We start from the raw sequence: 19,709 nt of genomic DNA on the forward strand, positions 1-19,709 counted from the left end.
GACCTGAGAGGGTGGGAGGACCTGAGTGGGTGGGAGGACCTGAGTGGGTGGGAGGACCTGAGTGGGTGGGGAGGACCTGAGAGAGTGGGAGGACCTGAGAGGGTGGGAGGACCTGAGTGGGTGGGAGGACCTGAGTGGGTGGGGAGGACCTGAGTGGGTGGGAGGACCTGAGTGGGTGGGAGGACCTGAGTGGGTGGGGAGGACCTGAGAGGGAGGGAGGACCTGAGAGGGTGGGAGGGAGGACCTGAGAGGGTGGGAGGGAGGACCTGAGAGGGTGGGAGGACCTGAGAGGGTGGGGAGGACCTGAGTGGGTGGGGAGGACCTGAGAGGGTGGGGAGGACCTGAGAGGGTGGGAGGACCTGAGAGGGTGGGGAGGACCTGAGAGGGTGGAAGGGAGGACCTGAGAGGGTGGGAGGGAGGACCTGAGAGGGTGGGAGGACCTGAGAGGGTGGGGAGGACCTGAGTGGTGGGGAGGACCTGAGAGGGTGGGGAGGACCTGAGTGGGTGGGAGGGAGGACCTGAGAGGGTGGAAGGACCTGAGAGGGTGGGGAGGACCTGAGTGGGTGGGGAGGACCTGAGAGGGTGGGAGGACCTGAGTGGGTGGGAGGACCTGAGTGGGTGGGGAGGACCTGAGTGGGTGGGGAGGACCTGAGAGGGTGGGAGGGAGGACCTGAGAGGGTGGGAGGACCTGAGTGGGTGGGAGGACCTGAGTGGGTGGGGAGGACCTGAGTGGGTGGGGAGGACCTGAGAGGGTGGGAGGGAGGACCTGAGTGGGTGGGAGGACCTGAGTGGGTGGGAGGACCTGAGTGGGTGGGGAGGACCTGAGTGGGTGGGGAGGACCTGAGAGGGTGGGAGGGAGGACCTGAGAGGGTGGGAGGACCTGAGAGGGTGGGGAGGACCTGAGAGGGTGGGAGGACCTGAGAGGGTGGGGAGGACCTGAGTGGGTGGGGAGGACCTGAGAGGGTGGGGAGGACCTGAGAGGGTGGGGAGGACCTGAGAAGGAGGGAGGACCTGAGAGGGTGGGGAGGACCTGAGAGGGTGGGGAGGATCTGAGTGGGTGGGGAGGACCTGAGAGGGTGGGAGGGAGGACCTGAGAGGGTGGGAGGACCTGAGAGGGTGGGGAGGACCTGAGTGGGTGGGGAGGACCTGAGAGGGTGGGAGGACCTGAGAGGGTGGGAGGACCTGAGTGGGTGGGAGGACCTGAGTGGGTGGGAGGACCTGAGTGGGTGGGGAGGACCTGAGAGAGTGGGAGGACCTGAGAGGGTGGGAGGACCTGAGAGGGTGGGAACCTGAGTGGGTGGGGCTGCGGCTGAGCGGCTGCCCTGGGCCTGTGACTCACAATGCCCTGCTGGACAGGTGACCGGAACGACAAATCTGTCACATGGCTCAGTCTCATTCTGCCTGACATGGACTCCCTATTTTTGTTTCCCACGTGCCTCCTAGGAAGACATGACTTCACAAGTACGACACAGAATTACTATGTGGATCAGGCACTGGATCTTTTAACTGCAGCCTTTTGAGCCCTTTTTTTTAATGAAGTGAATGCCGTCCCTGAGTGATGGCACATGCTCCCAACCAGGCTGCTGGCGAGGAGACAGTGGAGAAGCCGCCATGTGAGCCAACCTGCTCAGACGGCAAACGCCTGACTTCCATTAGATTCTTTTTCCTTTAAATTTATGTTAAAAGACACTGTATCTCAGATTCTTAAAATTAGTAAATCTACGTAAATCTGAACTGATTAGCGGTCGTGTGTCCGTGCTGACTGAGGTGAAAACTGCCACAAGTTGTAAGAATTTGCTGTCCTATCCAATTAATGGCATTAATTGGTATCAACAGTTAAGGACAACTGCAGAATTATTTAAAATGAAAAGCACTGTAAATGTTTACAAGTGTAACAAACCTTGTAATTAAGTATTCAGAAATAAATTCATTTTAGAAACCCCAGGAATGAAACAGCAGCGGCTCTGGCATGCATTTTCAAGTGCTGGGAACCTGGCACCCACCTCTGGCTGTCCTGCGCACCCCACAAACGCCCTTGAAGCCCACACAAGAGCCCCCTTCACAGGCGTCCACCACGGGGCCTGCCAGGCCTGCTTTCTTGCAGGACCACACTCGCGGGCAGCAGGCCTCCCCGAGCCAAACACCCAACTGCACACAGCTTATTATTAACAACAAAATCTGACCACCCAGACCCACCGATGGAAACCCGCCGGGGCTGCCATGTGCCCAGCATGGAGGGGCCTGGAGAACGACCCAATGCCTGGGTGGGGGTTGCTTAGCTGGCAAGCAGATCCTTTGCGACTTGCAAACAGATCTCAGATGGTTTCTGAAGTCCAGTCTTTTCACATTTCCTGAGGCTTAAGATGTTGTTTTTATTGGAAGATTCTGGTAAACTAGAAGGAATTAATTTAGACTGAGCTGCTTTTCAGCAACCTGAAAAACTGGTATTTGTTGGTGAGTTATGGCACAGATCAACTAGCTGATACTTGGAACTCAAACTTCTATCCTTTGATGAACAACGATTTCCCCACTCCAAAGAAAAACGCGAGAGCAGGGTACACACTGAGGCCCAGCAAACCTTGGGAGCAAGGGCACAGAGCAGGACCCAGTGGGCGGCCACAAGTGACAGCAGCCTGCCACACCGCAGCAGGAGCCCCTGGCACAGGGCTCCCGAGGAGGGAGCTATGGTGCCCGGGCGGCTTTCTGAAGGCAGGCAGCAGTCGTGTGGAGGGTCGCGTGGGGCAGGCCACGCAGATTCCTACCGCGGGCGGGCGGGAGGCTGGCGCACACTCCCGGGTCTCAGCCCTAGCTGCACAGTCGGCTCCCTGGGAGTTTTAGAAGTGACAACACGATGCCCGTGCTCCACTTTGCAGCAACATGGCAGGAAGCGGGGGATGTTCCCGGCTCGTGTGGGGCACCACTCACGCCCCAGCCATGAGGTCAGCACTCGGGTGGACCCTTGGCACCAAGGAGTCAGCACAGAAACACGCAGTGTATGAATGGCAGTGTGATAGAGCCAGGAGGCCAGGCAGCAAGAGCCCCGAGGTGACCGACACCGTCTGCCACACCAGCCAGACCCAGGGCGTGAGCAGCTTCTCACCCAATGGACGTTTGTCCTCATCTCTGCATCTGGAGTGTGGGCGGCTGCTGAGCCTGCCGTCACCAGCTCGTGGCCAGCTTGGTGCTGTGACCACGTGTACCTGCAGGTCTCACCAGTAATTACTCTCATACACCGGTATAGAAAAGCTAGAGCTCACGTAAGTAAACTCTCCGGAAGTCCTTTCCACACTAAAATGCCATCAGTTACAGAAAATACAATTAAAGCACATTTACTGTTTCAAAAGTAAACTGCTGCAGTAACTAATGATTGTAAAAGTTATTCACTTTATGCATAAAAACAATTACTAAGAACTTGCAAATAGTTAAATAGAGAAATAAACTAAAAACAGGGGGAATGCATTGGCTAAATACTTTCAGGAAAATATAATACCCTTTCTGAAGGGAAAATACTTACAAAATGTACAAAACAAAATCGGCATAATAATATGAATTAGACTGCATTCAAATTCTACTTGAGGAAAGGCTGAGAAATGGCTGCATCCAACCTGAGACCCTGCAGCACTGGCACAGGGACACCGTGACAGAAGGCGGGAGAAGGGCCGTGTACCGCGTAAAAGCGACAATAGGAAAACAACACTGAGAAAAAGGGAGACCACTCATCAGAAAAACGGATGGACCTGAGCGCACCCCTCCCCCAGGGGACCCACGTGGCCAGTGAGCACAGGAAAACGCCCTGGCCACCTGAGAAATGCTCACGCTCACAGGAAAGGGACTGACCCCGGGGGCATGGTGGTGGGGACACGCAGCTGGTGGAAGCGGAAGCTGGTAGTGACGTGGGGAACTGGCATGGTGTGCGGGAGCTGAGCACACACACGCCGAGGCTGCCCATCTGCACCCAGAGACACACGCGAGCATGTGCCCACAGCGCTGTGACAGGCGTGACCACAGGTCTGCCCAGGTGGCATGGACGCACAGCGAAGCGCGTGTGAGGGAGGCAACGTGCAGCGACGGGAGGGGGTGAACAAGGCTGCTTCGCACGCCTGATGCTGAGTGAAAGAATCACCAGACACAGCAGTGTGATGGCAGCATCTGTCTCCTTTCAGAAGTGGGGTTCCCTCTGGGAAGGAGGAGGGGTGGTGACTGGAGGGGCATGGGGGCTCTGGCCGCTGCTGCTGTCCTGGCCACAGTGCGTTACTGGGGACAGTTACACGGGATGTACACTCGTGGGCAGGTCCCTAGAAAGGACGGGGCACTTCTATGTGTCAATCACGCACCCATAAAAAGACTTTAAAATCAACTTCTAATCAGAGGCTGTACAGATGCTGTAAGAATGCAATACGCCATTGTGCGTGTGTGCGTGAAAATTTAACCAAAAGTTGTTCAAATGGCTTGTATTTTCACAAGCTGAAGATGAAGGCTTTTTGAGGATTTTGAGAGTTATATGTATCAGCGAAGTGTGTCAAGCCTTCTGCCTTTATTTGTGAGTGTGACAAGAATAAATCGCCCACAATCAGCACCCCCAGGCCTGACACATGAGAGGAGGACAGGCCATCAGGTGGGACTGACAGCCTGGCACCTAGAACGCACACTCACTCTGCTGACGAGGTCCTGGCTGTGTCACTGAAAACAAGTTGTCACCAGACAGCAGCACAGACACCCATGACAGAAGTGTTCCTTTCGCCACAATCTGGGAGGGACACTGCAGCCAGTGACAGAACAGGCCTCACAAAGGCCGGTCATGCTGAGTCGCTGTCACTGCACAAGCCCAAGGCGCCTGCATCCAGTGGCTCAGCAGTCAGCAGAGGGGGCTGTGGCCTCTTCCCTGACAGACTCAGGGACTTTCCAAGGGGGACAAACAGAGAGCAGCCTCTGTCTAAAATCAGGTCCTGGCGTTTCTCAGAAGATGACAGACCACACTGGTCTTCAGACATACAAGCACAGCATGACTAAAAGCAACAATTAGGGCCACAAGACCCAAGTGACAACTGAACTGTCAATCATCATGTCTCCTCTTGGCTGCAGCGTCCTACGTGCTCCCAGGTGGTGACATGGCACTCACCAGTGAACATGCTCTCAAAACGAGAACTTTGAAATATTTAGGACCGACCTCGCTGCTGAGGTGTACTCTGCCTCTGGTAAGCTTTATGGTTTTTAACATTTATAAGACATTAGGAGCCTGCCAGATATGCTTTAAAATGCCTAAATAACCCAAAAGTCGCATGAGTGTCCTGCAGCCCCCAAACGACGACAAAGCTGTCAACCACCACTTGTAGCTGAAGTGCAGGGCGACCGGAAACAGCACGACAGTGGCACCCAGGGACACCACGTGCTATGACCAGGGAGGTGGTTCCCCTCCGCCCGCGGCTTCTGGGGGCTTCTGGGGACCACGAGCACAGAGAAGTGTGGACACGCAGCCCCGCTCCTGCCCAGACTCCCCACCTGAGTCCCCGCTCCGCGTCCTTGCCCAGAATCCCTGCCGGGAGCCCAGTCCTGCTGTGCCCTCCCAGTCACTGCCCACGGTCCCCTGCCGGGCTGCTTGACATCCCCAACTTGCCAAGTGCACTCTGGCGCCCCCGGCAGCGGCCTCCCCCCCCCCCCCCCCGCAGGCCCCCCCAGCGCCCCGCCCCCCTGCAGCGCCCCGCCCCCTGCAGCGCCCCGCCCCCCCGGCAGGCCCCCCCCAGCGCCCCCCCCAGCGCCCCCCTCCCCCCCGCCCCCCCCCGCAGCGCCCCCCCCAGCGCGCCCCCCCCGCAGGCCCCCCCCCGCGCCCCCCCCGCAGCGGCCCCCCCAGCGCCCCCCCCCCCCCCCCCCCCCGACTTACTCTCTTTGCCTTTCTCCTTGTTCTTAAGCTGCTGCAGCTTCTGCTCCCGGTGCTGCTTCTCCAGCTCCTGCTCCTGGCGGTGTCGCTCCAGCTTCCGCTGATGCTCCAGCAGCTCCTGCTGGTGCTTCATGGCCAGCAGCTCCTGCTGGTGCTGTGAGGGGTGGGGGGAGACAGGCGGTCAGAGGTCGGCCTGGGCCGGGGTCCGCCTGCCCGCCCCCCAGCGCCCCCCAGTCCACCTCCAGCCCGCTGGTCGCACACGGGGCCGGGCTGCTCCCGGGCCTGACCTCCGACCTTTCCAACGTGACACATGAAAATAAAAACCATTGAGCTGCTAGAGGAAAGCACACGGGGAGATTCACGTCCTCCCGCAAGCTGGCAACGACACTGAAGATCAGTGTGAAACGCCAGGGCCACTTTGGAAAACTGCTCGGCACCTTCTCACAGGTCACACACATGTTCCCCCAGGATGCAGCCATCCCACTCCCGGGACACATCCAGGAGACACGGCCACACCCCGCGCAAAGCCCTGCACGAGAATACGTGTGACAGCTCTGCCCACCCAGATGTCGCTCAGGGGGACACTCACTGCACCCCACGCTGGAACGCCACCTAGCGAGGGACAGGATGGGCGACAGGGCAGGAACAGACATGGGGGGGGTATAGAACACCCAAAGTGAGCGTGCGGGGTGCCGACGGGGTGTAGGGGAGCGGGGCAGGAGAGTCGGTGGCAAGCTCTATCACCATGATGTTCTAGAACAGCAACTCCTAAGACCTGATGATAAAAACCAAAGGCTGCGTCTTGGGGTGAGGCCGGAGGAGGAGGCAGGAGGGCGCCTGCCGGGTGTGGGCCTGGGGGAGGAGGTCGTGCACAGGTGCTCACAGCTGTCAGAGGGCACTGGGCAGCACACTCAAGAGCCGTACGTTTTGTTGTGTCTCAGTTACATCACGTGTTTTCAAAAATGACGTAACCGATGATGCAAAATTTATATTTGTAACAAACACCATGAACAAAACTCAAATGCAAATGATGACTAAGAAACCCTTTGCACTATCTATGCTACACAGGCAAACTTTAGTACAATGGCTGCCGTCACTTAGTGAGACTATGTGACAAGCAGCCCACTAGGAAGGTGAGCCAAAAGGAATGACATTCACAGAAGTGGTTACAGAGAAATAGGAAAATGCCCAATGTCACTGTCATCAGCCCCGTTTTCACTTAGCGCGCTCCCGTCGGTGAGAACTCGCCGTCCAGGGCTGCCCAGGCTGAGGGACGGAGCTCCGTCTGGCAGACCCCAGGGGTGGCCCCCGCAGACACCAGTGTGCACAACCCGGGGCACAGCTGGCCCTACCGGTGGGCCGTGCGGCCTCCTACCAGGCGGCTCCTCTCCGTCTCTGTTCTCTCTGTGTCTCTTTCTATCTCTGTCTTTGTGTCTGTCCATCTCTCTCCCTCCCTGTCTCTCCCTCTCTCTCTCTGGGTTTATCTCTGACTCTCACGGTGTCTCCCTCTCCGGCGCACGGGCTACAGACTCTCCCTCGGCTTCCACACAAGCCACGTGCAGTATCTTCAAGACCTCAGGGCCCTGTGTGAGGCGCCCACCACGCAGCACTTGGAGGTGGCCAGCCCGGCCCCTCTTCACCCTCCGGCCGCCCTGGATGGCCCTCCGCAGCCATCTGGCCACTGTCCACACTGCCCAGTGAGTACCAGCTTCCTTGTCCTGTTTCCGTGGGTCTCTCCTACGAGGCAGGGCAGGCCATCCCGCGCCCTGCGTGGCAGAAGGGGGTGGCAGGGCGCTGGGTGAGCTGGCCGCCCAAGTGGCCCCCAGCACTTTCTATTGAGGAAATGCAACACACTGTGCTTCCCCCAGATGTCTAAGGTGGAGACGGATGAGACATCCTTTCAGGCACTCACAAAGGGACAATGGCGCCAGCAAGAGTGACAACAGCAGAAACCGACATTGACTGAGGGCTCCTCTCAGGGTTTCACATTTGTAACGGATTTAACTGCCACCGAAACCCCGAGGCCAGCAGTTCACAGGCGAGGAGATGGGGTGACAGGGCCCCTGGCAGGAGGCAGGGTGGAGCCCTGTCCCCGCCAAAGGCCAGCAGAGACGGGAGGGAGAGATCGCAGCAGCAGGGCCGCCCGGGGCTTCCTGGGCCCCAGACCCACGATGGCCTCCTCCACCTTAGGAGTGTGAAAATCTCCCAGCTTCCATTACCAACTGGAGGCAACACACACACGAAGAGAAGAGGGTCTCACATTGCTTAGGCCCTTTCCTGTTAAAGATGCAAAGCCTCACCCATCACGTCTGTGACTTCTGTGAGGTTCCAGTCACGTTACAGCAAAACGTTCAGGAAAAAGCACATCGATTGTGGAAATTTACAAGGTGAAAATTTCATTCTTCCGTTTTCTAAATAAAGCCTACGACCCAGGTGTGGAGCGTGTACTTGCCAATAAAAGTGACACTCAGCAAAACTTCAGTGGAAACTGGAAGTTACAACGAGGGACCAAAGGAACACAGCCACCCACGCACAGATGCGCGTGTGTGCGTGGAGAGGTGAGGGGCGCCGGCCCTCCCTGCCACCCCTTCACCGCACTGTGGCCTGGCCGGCCCGCCTGGCGGTGCCTCCACCTCCAGCCCCGCGGCCCGGCAGTGGCCTGATGGCAGAGCGTGCAGATGCAGGGCCAAGCAGCTTGTGTCAGTCCGCGGCCTCAAGCTCTGGCTGGCCGGTCCAGCCACACCTGTGGTCACACACACAGCACTGGTTTACTGAGTGTGGCGTAATCAGGTGGTGTTTCTGACCGCAAGGGACCCACAGCCTCTGTCCACAAACACGGCCGCCTCCCACCTTCCACACGGGAAGGGGACATTTCCAGCTGAGAACAGAGACAGCATAGCCAGAGGTGGGGTGGCCAGGCCCCAAACCAACAGAGGCACGAGGAGCAGGGGTGCACACCCAGCGAGCGTCCAGACCCCATGCAGCAGCGTGCACTTCCCCTGGACACGCTGCTCCTGGACACCAGCCACATTCTGGACGTAAGTGCCCTGGGCTGAGGGGAAAGGGGTTACCAGACCACGTCAGGCTCCAGCATGTGCAGGCAGGGGCCACCAGGGATGGCGCTCAGCTCAGTGCCCACCTCTGGGGTACATGGACACCGAGTGTCACTTCTAAGAGCTTTCCTACAGAAAAAGAATTCCATTCCAGTGATCTCACAAGAGTCTGGGGACAGCGGGGCTACCAGGAGGAAGCAGGCACTTCCCGTGCCGTTCCTCATTATTGCTCCCTGGTTGGCCACTGGGGCTTCCAGGCGGCGTTGGGGGTGGCGCTCCAGTACGTGGCTGGCGGACGGTGCCGAGGCCAGGCTGCCCAGACGTGGAGCTGGCCCTGCCCACTGCCACTCCACTCAAACCTGAACTCCATCTACCTCCTTTTCGGAGCGGGACCGTCTGCCCGGGCTGCTGTGGGGACTAAGCGAGATGACACCTAGCAGTCTGGCACCGAGCTTCACGTCCGTACTGTCACCTGGGAGGTGGCACCCACAGACCCTGACTCCTGCTGGACACTGCAGTGTCATCCTGGGATCAAAATGAGGCCCCCAGGGGACTCGAGAGAAAACAGCACAAACGGAACAGGATGTCGGGTGAATTCCAAGGTTTTTCAATCTCGAAACTGGCCTCCTAGTTGGTGGTATTGGCTGCCAACAGCCGACACCATTGGTTGGGGCCCTGAGTGGGCTTCAGCCTCTGAAAACTGCCATCACTACGCAACGCACGTCTGTAGAGTCAGTTCTAGAGCTCTGCTCATGATTCAGACCAGTGGGGTTTTCTCACCTTTTAAAGGAAAACCAAATGACACCTTTGCGACAAAAGAGTAAATGAGGTGGGGATAAGACGTGTCACTTGTCACTAGTCTCATTCCCAGACGCAGTCCTCAGAGCCGCACTGAGGACGGTCCTTTTGCCAGAAGACACGAGATTCTACCTACGGCCCTCAACTATGTCCCCACTACAGGCGCTCCCCACTCGTGGGTGTCACAGGCCATGCCAGCAGCTCGGCGACTCCTGCCGGGCAGTTTCTAGAAATGGACGAGCTGGAGGGCTTCTTGACGCTGCTCAGTCAGGGCACCGATACAAAGATACTCTGAGCAGCCGGTCCCAGAATGAAGCGTCCCTGCCCTCTGGGGTCACCAAGTGGCCCAGGTACAGCCTAGTCCCCTTTCAACTGCTTGGTGCTCATTTAACACCTAAGGGAGGGGCAGGCAGAAAAATCACTTAATATATTCTCGCAATATCTACTTTGCAAGCCAGAACCCAGAAGGAAAGGAGATCTTTCAATTAGCATCACAAACAACCAGCACACATACTGGTGATTAAAATTCACAAGATGACGAACCTCCCAGAAAAACAATATTGTCTTGGAGTTTTAATGAAAGTAGCAATTACAAACGAAGACCTGGTTCCCCAAATGCCCCCAGCGACGCTGCACGTTCACTCCTCCTTACATTTCAATGGACATTAAACACTCTCAGAGTTTAAATGCTCTGAGTTATTAAAAGCCCACGAAGCCAAAGGTGGCGAGGACGAAGCAGGTGGTGGCAGCCCTCGCTCCCGTCTCCTGGCCTTGGGACAAAGCGGCCTCTACACTCAGACTCTGGGAGATGCAGGTGAACTGGGCCTCAATCTCTGCACCCGCTGCTCACACTATGCAGCCTCAACATGGACCTGCGCTCAGGCAGCGCTCAGGGCGGGCCCCTGGCCACCCGCTGCTCCTCGTGGGGAACAACAATGACAGTCCTCCAGTGCCGAGTGTCCTCTGCAGGCTACGGACCAGGGCGCTTTGAGATGTGCTCACTTTTATGTGAGGCAAAAAATCCACAGCTATTTGCAGCTAGTGCCTCGTGAACATATGTGAAGGTCAAGACTATTCTAAAGACAAAGGGAATTGTTGAGAAGCTATTTCATTGCAGATTGAAACTATTATGAGCAATTTAAAATGAGATGTCTACGACCTAATCTTTCCAAGGAAAAAAGGAACAGGTTCCATGACTCTAAGCAGCCTGCCCAGCCGCCGCGGCCCTGGGAGCAGGCGCCCCGTAGCTGTGTCCTCCTGGAGACAGCGTCTCCTCCTGCCGAATCCTGGTCCTGCCCTGCAGGCCTCGGTGCCACCTGGCACACGTCTGTCCGGTGGGGCCCGGCTGGCTTGGCTGCGCGCGCGTCTCCCCTTGGACCTCAGCCTCCCAGCACACAGCAGGTCCGAGCGAGCTGTGAGGACGGAGGACCAGATCGAAGGCAGCACAAGGCAGGGACGGTGAGGAGGAAGGAGAGATCCCGCTTGCTGGTCTCTTCCCCACACCGCAGGCCGGAAACTAGAGCTGCTGCCTCTGGAAACAGGCATGAAGTTTCTTCTCTTCTACAAACCACAGGCAGCCCCAGTCTGGAAGGCACAATTGAAGGTGAGCAGGACACCTGGTGAGGCCAGAGACTCGTAGGAGCCACAGTGCCTGGCAGCCCAAGAAAAGCAGGGCCCAGCAGGGCAGTTGGAGTGGTCATCCACGCGCCTCAGCACAGGCGATGCCAGCTGCCCACGCAACGTCCCAGGACCCCGAGGCGCTGGTTCATGAGCAAGACCCACACTGGGCAGGCAGGCGGAGGGACGACACAGGACCCTGGCAGCTCCCAGGTACCAGCCCAGTGCAACACACCGGCTCCTGCCTACCGCCTCAGGTGACTGGAAGCCAGGCCTTGGGCAGCACCTCTCAGCCACTTGGGGCAGGTAATAAAGGCGGAGTCAACATCCTGGGTCCCGGGGTCTCAGAACCAGGTTTCCTTTCCACTTTATCCCTGCCTGCAAGAAGAGTCCCACTCGCACCTGATGCCTCTTAAAAGCCCGCCCTCCCCCAGGAACAGCACAAATCACCCTGGCAAACACCAGCGGAGAAAAGTTCACCCCTAATGGTGAGAAAGGACATGTGGGAATAATGCCTGCTTTTCACAATTAAACTGGAAATACCCCATGGGCATGGGCAAGGAAAGGCCCCCGCCGAGCACACCTGTGGAGGGGGCAGGGCCCATCCAGGCGGGCAGTCTGGCCAGGTGCTCTACACAGTCCAACACGCACACGCTGTTGTTCACATGAAGGGATCTGATCTGAGAAAACCAGTGGGCAAGGGCGCCAGCCTTACGGGGGGGTGAGTGCAGCAGCTCACAGCGGAGCCACGAGGGAGGGGCCCGTCTCCGGCTGCACAGACCCATCAGCATCATGTGCTGACGACCTGTCACCACGCTGCGGCCACTGCACAGTGGGGTCCGGCAGGCCCTGAGCTTCAGCCCGATGCCAGCCGCCTTCGGAGGCACCTGGGGGCTGTACTTGGTACCAGGAGCTTGGGGGGCACCACCACCCTGACTGAGCACGCCCAGCTCCCCTCCCTGGCACGTGACCCCGCAGGGTCCTGGTGTTGGCAGGGACAGGGTCTGTCCAAATCACCATCCCTGGAAAGCACACTTTTGAAGATTCATGTTTTCCTTCTCCGAATACAGCCACACAGCGAAAGTCCAACAGCTACTAGAAACTGACAGAACCATCGCGGAGGTCAAGTTCTGTTAATAAGGGAAGAGCCTGAACAGAACTTGATCAGAGCCCCAAAAACGTAAGTTTTGGGGGCAGCAGGTGCGGAGGCGGGAGCATGACAGGCCAGGCGTGTCCTCGGCACGTGCTGGGGTCAGTCCTGCACTCGGGCCACCCGACCCGCACCTCTGCTCTTACTCACAGCTAGACCCTCTCTCTGCACGTGTTTGCATCCTCCCTCTGCATACCCTTCCCAGAGGCATGAAGGCCAACATGCAAGAGAGAAGCTTCCAGAAGCATGGAGTGCCAATGACATGCCACAGCAGGCCTTAGTGACCCCTGACCCTGAGCCCTGAAGACCCCTGAGTAGGGGGTCCGGAGCCAAAGCCTCCTTCTGTGCTGGTCTGGCCCCGCCCCACCCTGCCCACTGAGTCTGCAGAGGTGGTGACCGTGCCACTCCAGTTCACCTCCGCCTTTCTTATTAGAAAAATGACAGAATGACTTAAGGTTACACAGAGGTCAATTACCTGTGTCCACATTTAACCACCACTTCACTTACCAAGCTCCGCCCTCAAAGGCCCCCCCTCTCAGAAGAGCCCAAGACCCCCCAGCTTCCTGCTCACTGTCCTGAACGCGGAAATGGCAGGGACTAAATGAGCTCGTTTCATCTTTCCCCTCAACTGTATTATCCCACACGTGGTCCCTCCCGTTCTTACAAAGTCTCGGGGCTCCTCATTTTGATCCAGTTGGGCACTGTAGGCCTACGCGTACAATCAGCCAAGTAACTACAACTGTCCAGGGTCAGCGGGTGGCACTGCCAGGGTGTGGCCGGCACGAGCAGGGCAGCTGCAGTGGCTCTGGTGCTTCTGTCCTTGTCTGTACCCTGACCTGCTACGCAGACCGACACCGGGGGTGCGTACAGACGGTCTCAGAAGCTCAACGGAAGCCTGCCAGGTGACAGTGGCTGTTTCAGGTGCTACGCTACAGGCACATGACCTTGAACACCCAAACCCTTGAATTTATCATTAAACCCACACTGTGAATGGCGGTTCCAGACACTATGATGCCACTTCTATGAGGTTCCTAGAGGCGTCACATTCATAGAGACAGGAGGTAGAGGACGTCAAGGGCGCCTTGACAGGGGGTGGGTAGTGTTTCACGGGGACAGAGGTTCAGCCTGGGAAGATGAGAAGGTTCTGGAGATGAGGGTGGGATGGCTGCACAGCAGTGGGAGTGTACCCAGTGCCACTGCGCTGGACACTTAGAGATGGTTAAGATGGTGACTTTTATATTTACCACAGTAAAAAACGAATTAGGGGTTAGTTAAGGAGTTAAACACCGAGTTACCACATGCTCCAGCGAGTCCATTCACAGGTACCTACCCAACAGAACTGGAATCAGGCACCCAAACCTGACTTGTACGTAAAGCTTCACAGCAGCACGATTCACAGCAGCCGGAAGGTGGACACAGCGCAAGTGTCCATCCCGGGAACAATAAGCCACGTGAGGTGAGGTCACACACGGAGTATTACCCCGCCAGGAAAGGAACGAGGTGCTGACTCGGGCCACAATGTGACGATGTAAACGTGAAAACAGGATGCGCGGTGAAAGCAGCCGACACAAAGGCTGTGTGACGCCACCAGCAGGAAACACCCAGAATGGGAGCTCCACAGAACGAGAGGGGGTGACTGACGCCAGGGGCGGAGAGGGAGCCGGGGTGACTGCGTAACTGATGCAGGGATTCTTTTTGAGGTGAAAATGCTTTGGGAACAAGACAGGGGTGATGACAGTTGTACCACACTGTAAAAGTACTAACTGCCATCGAATTGTACACTTTAAAATACTTAAATAATGAATTTTATGTTACGTAAAGTTTACCACACTGTGTTTCCCCGAAAATAAGACCTAGCCAGACCATCAGCTCTAATGCGTCTTTTGGAGCAAAGATTAATATAAGACCCAGAATTATATTATATTATACCCAGTCTTATATAAGACCTGGCATTATATTATATTATATCATATTATATTATATTATATTATATTATATTATATTATATTATATTATACACCTGGTCTTATATTAAAATAAGTCCTGGTCTTATATTAATTTTTGCTCCAAAAGACGCATTAGAGCTGATGGTCCGGCTCGGTCTTATTTTCGGGGAAACACGGCAATAAAAAAATGAGTAAGGAAAAAACGAAGTATTCAGCTGCTCTTACGGGGAACTCCTCTTCTGGACTGTCGGGTGGGAACCAGTGAGGTCCTTGAGACCAATGACAACAGTGTAATGCTGTCACTTGTGCTGCACTTCTGGATGGTCTCGGGGGTCTCGTGGACCTGAGAGCAGCACTAGGTGTGTACGGGGATGGAGGCAGAGCCCAGGTCCCCAGCCCCGCGGCATCTGGCCTAAGGGGCACCAGGAAAGAGCAACGTGGATGGGAAAACTCACCGGGAACGAACCAAGTCCCGAGGAGCATAGGAAATGATGGAACTGCTCAGAAGGTGATTAAGGTCAGCATTTACTGAGCACCCACCCTACAGACACGCTCTTCTGGGAGAAAAAGGCCAGCGTCTCTCCACTCTGTACCCCGGAGGGCCAGCTGGGGTGCCTGATGACACTGCAGGACGGGAGAGGTGTGCTCCAGAGGGGCTCACGGCGTGGGGAGGAAGGATGCGGCCTACCCGGAGCTCCTAAAGCCGCTCGGCCAGGGAGAGAGACCGCCCGGCAGGACCCCAGGCAACGCGGTGTCCACACCGGGTCCAGCCTTGGCACCACCGGTGCCAGTACAGTCAGGGCACCCGCCCACGTGCTGCCAAGGAGGCGGTCGGATAACTTCTCAAGATCTCACCGTGGTTATGGAAGGTTTACTCAATGCCGCTACACAAAAGAGGACGGCAATTATGCTTTGCAGGTGACATTACTGTTTGCCTGCAAAACATGAAATAACCAATTATAAATTTACCAGGGTGGGAAAGAAGACTATACATTGCTTGGCTAACAAATAATGAAATCAAGAGCTTCTCTATGCACTGACCGCAGCCAAACAGAAAATTAAATGAAGAAACACATTCTACTCCTAATAGAAAACGATCTAAAATACCCAAGACTCATCAAATAGAAGCTCTATACGCTTTATATGAAAAATCGAAACGAGGCTTTTCATAAAGACAGAAGTAGCCTCAAACCGACAGACAGTAGCAGCGTTCGTAGATTAGATATCCAATCGTAGGAAGTTATCAGGCCCCATGCGAATGTATGAACTTGCTGCTACTTCCACAAATTTCCAGAACAAGTCTGGAGGACTTTATGAGAACTTCTGAAGTTCATCTGGAAGAATAAACGGGCAAGACAGGCTCAGGCGAGTTTAAAAGGAAGACTCGATGCATGTGGGGACAGGAGACCCACCCCGACATGGAAGGGACACAACATCAAAGGCTGCGTGTTGTGCTGGCTCAGGGGACAGAGCTGAGAGCCACTGGGCCAAGTGCACACACGCGGCTCAGAAGACACACGCGGCACCTCTAACCGTTTGGAAGAATGTTCTGCTTTGTGAATGAGGACAGGACACGCAGACAAGTACTGACGACACATGACAACATATGATGGGCACTGAAATAACGCCCTTAGTTTACAAAAAGTTCCACTGTACCAATAAGAAAAAGACCGCACGCAACAGAAAAACAGCAATGAAAAAGATCATTAGAAATCATGCAAAAAAGTCACTAAGCATGTAGAAATAGGTCACCACGGTCAACGAAGCACAGACACATGTGAGAGGGAATGGAACATGCCGGGGACAAGTCCAACTGACGCATCAGATCGCGGGGGGAGGGGCAGCCACTGCAAAACTGCTGCCCTGTTTCCCATCCGTGAAGGAGTGAGCACGGGGGTGGCCCTCTCCTGGGTCAGGCTGTGGGCACGGATGAGGTGCCCCTGGAGAGCCCAGGATGACACAGGAGGTGCCGCCAGGTCTGGGTGCCCCCGCTTCACCATTTCATCCATGGAGCAAGCACGGTGTACACGTGAGAGGGAGAGACAGACATGTGCACACTCGAGACTCTACAGGTTTTGGACAGAAACACGGCGATGGTAACAAAAGCCACAGAAAAGTACTTATCGTGGGTCTGCAGTGCCATTTCTCCTTCGCCTCGACAAATGCACAGGACTCACGCCCAAGGAAGTAAGTCACGAAAACGTGAAAATACCCTTAATGTTCGACCATGCAACTATTAGTGGCTGTTTAAATTCCAATGGTTCATGAAGGGACAGCAGTGAGACCGTTACAATCATACTTTATGCATATGTAACGGCAGAGGGAAGTGCTGACCATACAGTAAATAGGACACACGTCAGGGTGTGAGTCCAGTGCTATGAAGCTGCAGACACACAGCCCCGTTCACATCGTATCAGCTCACAGGACCGCACGCAGGAATTAACAGCCTGGAATAACAATGGCTTCTTGCCATCTCCAATTATTCAAATAATTAACATTAATGACTTCTGCAATCAGAAGGAGATTTATTATGATGACAACATTCCCTGTAAAAACGTGGCTGCCTGAGATGCACGCACAGGCCCAGCGGGGGCTCTCTCCACACAGCATGGCGGGGCCTGGGGCCCGGGCCTTCCTCCTGCCCGGCCGGCTGGTGCTCGGCCACGTCCTGGGGGCTGTTGCTCCTGGTGCAGGGGATTTACCCGCTGGGAGGTTTCAGGGAAGAGCTGTGGGGGTGCACGTGTAGTGAGCGTGTCCTGGGGAATACAGGCAGAGAGCCACTCCTCTCTGAAACCACCGACACACAGAAAGGAGATAACGCCCACAGAAGGAAGGGGCGGCCTGCGGGCTGGGCTCAGAACTTTGTGAGACGCGCAGCAAGTGAGTGCGAGAAACGCCTTGACAGAGAAGACTGGCTGCATTTCCGGCCGCGCCCAACACGAGCGTCAACACGCACTTCCGACTGAGCCACGTCTCATGTTTCATACACTCCCCATACAAAAACGTGAGCATTTGTAAAACAGGAAGAAAACATACATAGTAGACACATCACTGCTCCTGGGGCTGCAGGGGTGGCATGTGGGGCCCAGAACCAGAAAAAGGCCAACACGCTGGCTCTGGGGGTTCCCGTGTCCAGGCCACAGACCCCTGCCACAGTCAGTGCTGCCCTGGTGCCCCTGTCCCTCTGAGGCCGAGTAGGGATCCCTCCTGTGTGCACCCCGACTCGTCAGTATCCATGGCGCTTCTCCTGCCGTCTCTGAACCGGAGTGAGTCCCCCTACGGGCTGTACTTTGGCTGTTTGTGGAACGTCCCCAGAACCCACTCCCTCAGGCACATTCCCGAGTCCTGCCCTTGGCCAGGAGACTTTGCTTTGGCCAGCGGGGAAAGGAGAGGCTCAAGACACACTGGCCCTCTTGCTAAGCTTGGAACGCTGAGACTCACAGACAATCCACTGCCCCCCACAGCCTGCCGACCACCCGGCCAGACAGTGAGGCTGCTCCAGGTCACGCAGCTGCCAGCCGGTCGCTGGCCCAGAGCTGAGCCCAGGAGCACGAGAGTCCGGACCTGAAGACCAGCTCAAACAACCCTCAACAAACACAGTGGCCTCTGTGGTAGCCACTGTTTGGGGTCCTTTGTTACGTGTAAAGCTAACCGAGACGTGCCTGTAATAGAATCTCTGCACTCTTATAAAATGGTGGCCAATGCCAATCAAGCAGGAAGGACCTTGTGCTGCGTTAGATGCTAAAACTGTTTTCCATTTGTATTAAATGAATATTTCAATCACTGCTCCTGATTCAATGCTCTAAGACCCCGGTTTCAGACACTGGGAATATAAGTCATGTTACTGGGTCGTTGTACTTGGAAGCAGCTTCCGAGATGGAAGGCCATGGCCGCGATCACGTGTCTGCCCACAGAGGGAAGAGCCCCGAGGTCTCTCAGGGGCAGAAGGACCTAAGCCAACGGGAAGGGAGGAAAGCTGAGAGCTGTGCCACGCTGAGCCTACGCTGTGTGGAGACCCTGAGTACTTAGTTCTCTAAACAGAATGGTGCTCTAAGTAGACGCAGGCCCCCAAGAAGGGGCCATGTGTGGGGAGGATGGGATAAGAGAACCACGTCTGTCCTGCAAGTGGGAAATCACTGCCTGGGGCTTTAATGAAGGCGGGAGCTGGCCACCGAGAACCTGGGCGTGTGCCCGAGGACTGGGGCCTGGGAGCCCAAGTGCCACTGGGGAGGGCAGCTCTGCTGGCTAACCCGACACCACTTTTGTATTTGAAACACCGGAAATAGGCATTTCTTCGATAAAGCTGAAAGAATTAAATACACAGCAAACCTCCAAAGCGGTAAATCTAGATAACGACCTTTTAATCATAGGGCTATCCCAGTAGATGAAATATTAATAGCTAACAACCTCTGAGCACAGACACCTCCCACTCTCAAACGCTGTGGCTGTCCCAGGCCCTGTCTGGGTGACAAAGCTCAGTGGGACCCCACGGGAGGGAGACGAGCACTCAGGTGGGACGGGAGAGGCCGTGCACATGGTACTCGGATCAGCCGGGACCGGGAAAGGGGGCGAGGCAGGGTCAGTGCAGCGCTGAGCACCGAGCCCTTACTGAGGCTCTTCTCTATCCAAAGCCAACAGGTTCAAGCTAGACTTTAAAAACGATTCCTTTTCTAATTACAAAATGCTATTCAAAGTCGCTGATGATTTAATGACACTAATTAGATTGTGTGCTCAAGAAATCTGTCTGGCAAACACCGCTGCCAAATGTCACTAACAGTATGATAGCTCATGAAGAGTTTAAATCATCAAAACAAAAGCTGACTGATGTAATGAGACCGTTACAAAGCCCAGTTGGCCGGCTTTTGTGACCTGCATTTTAAATGGAAAAACAAATGATTAAGACGCAGAGAACATGTCACCTTGAGATCCCTCCTGTGTCACTGAGAACCAGGCCCAGAGCCAGGCTTCTGGGGGCGCCCGCCACCTCTCAGTGCCCGGCCCTGAGCTCGCCTGGTGATACCCCAACCTGAGGAGCGCCCCAACAGCCAGACGGCTGTGCACAGGCTGCCGCGGGGACTCTGGAGTCTCTCACCCATCTCCACAGCGTGACACAGACTCCTGAAGCGCCAGGTGAGGCCGGAAACAAGGAGTCAGAGCAAGGCCCCCGAGGCGGCAGCACAGGCCCCTCAAGGTGCTCGATGTTTCTCACTTCTGAGAGCCGCCTCTGATGACCTCACACATGTACTGTTTATTTCTCAATTTCTCTTTTT

The 19,709-nt window shown here is 55.8% G+C and overlaps 1 protein-coding gene across 6 annotated transcripts in view; it reads right to left on the reverse strand.

Annotated features, from left to right (window-relative positions):
• Positions 1 to 19,709, reverse strand: part of HDAC4 (histone deacetylase 4) — a 295,261-nt gene that overhangs the window by 95,885 nt on the left and 179,667 nt on the right. For all 6 annotated transcript variants that reach the window (XM_074316010.2, XM_074316018.2, XM_074316014.2 and 3 more), the window contains one exon: positions 5,879 to 6,029. In XM_074316010.2, coding sequence (XP_074172111.2) covers positions 5,879 to 6,029 — 151 coding nt within the window. The remainder of the gene's footprint in view (positions 1 to 5,878; positions 6,030 to 19,709) is intronic.

Source organism: Rhinolophus sinicus, chromosome 17, assembly GCF_057876585.1.
Source record: "Rhinolophus sinicus isolate RSI-liver-muscle chromosome 17, RSI-T2T, whole genome shotgun sequence".
Classification (NCBI taxonomy): Eukaryota; Metazoa; Chordata; class Mammalia; order Chiroptera; family Rhinolophidae; genus Rhinolophus; species Rhinolophus sinicus.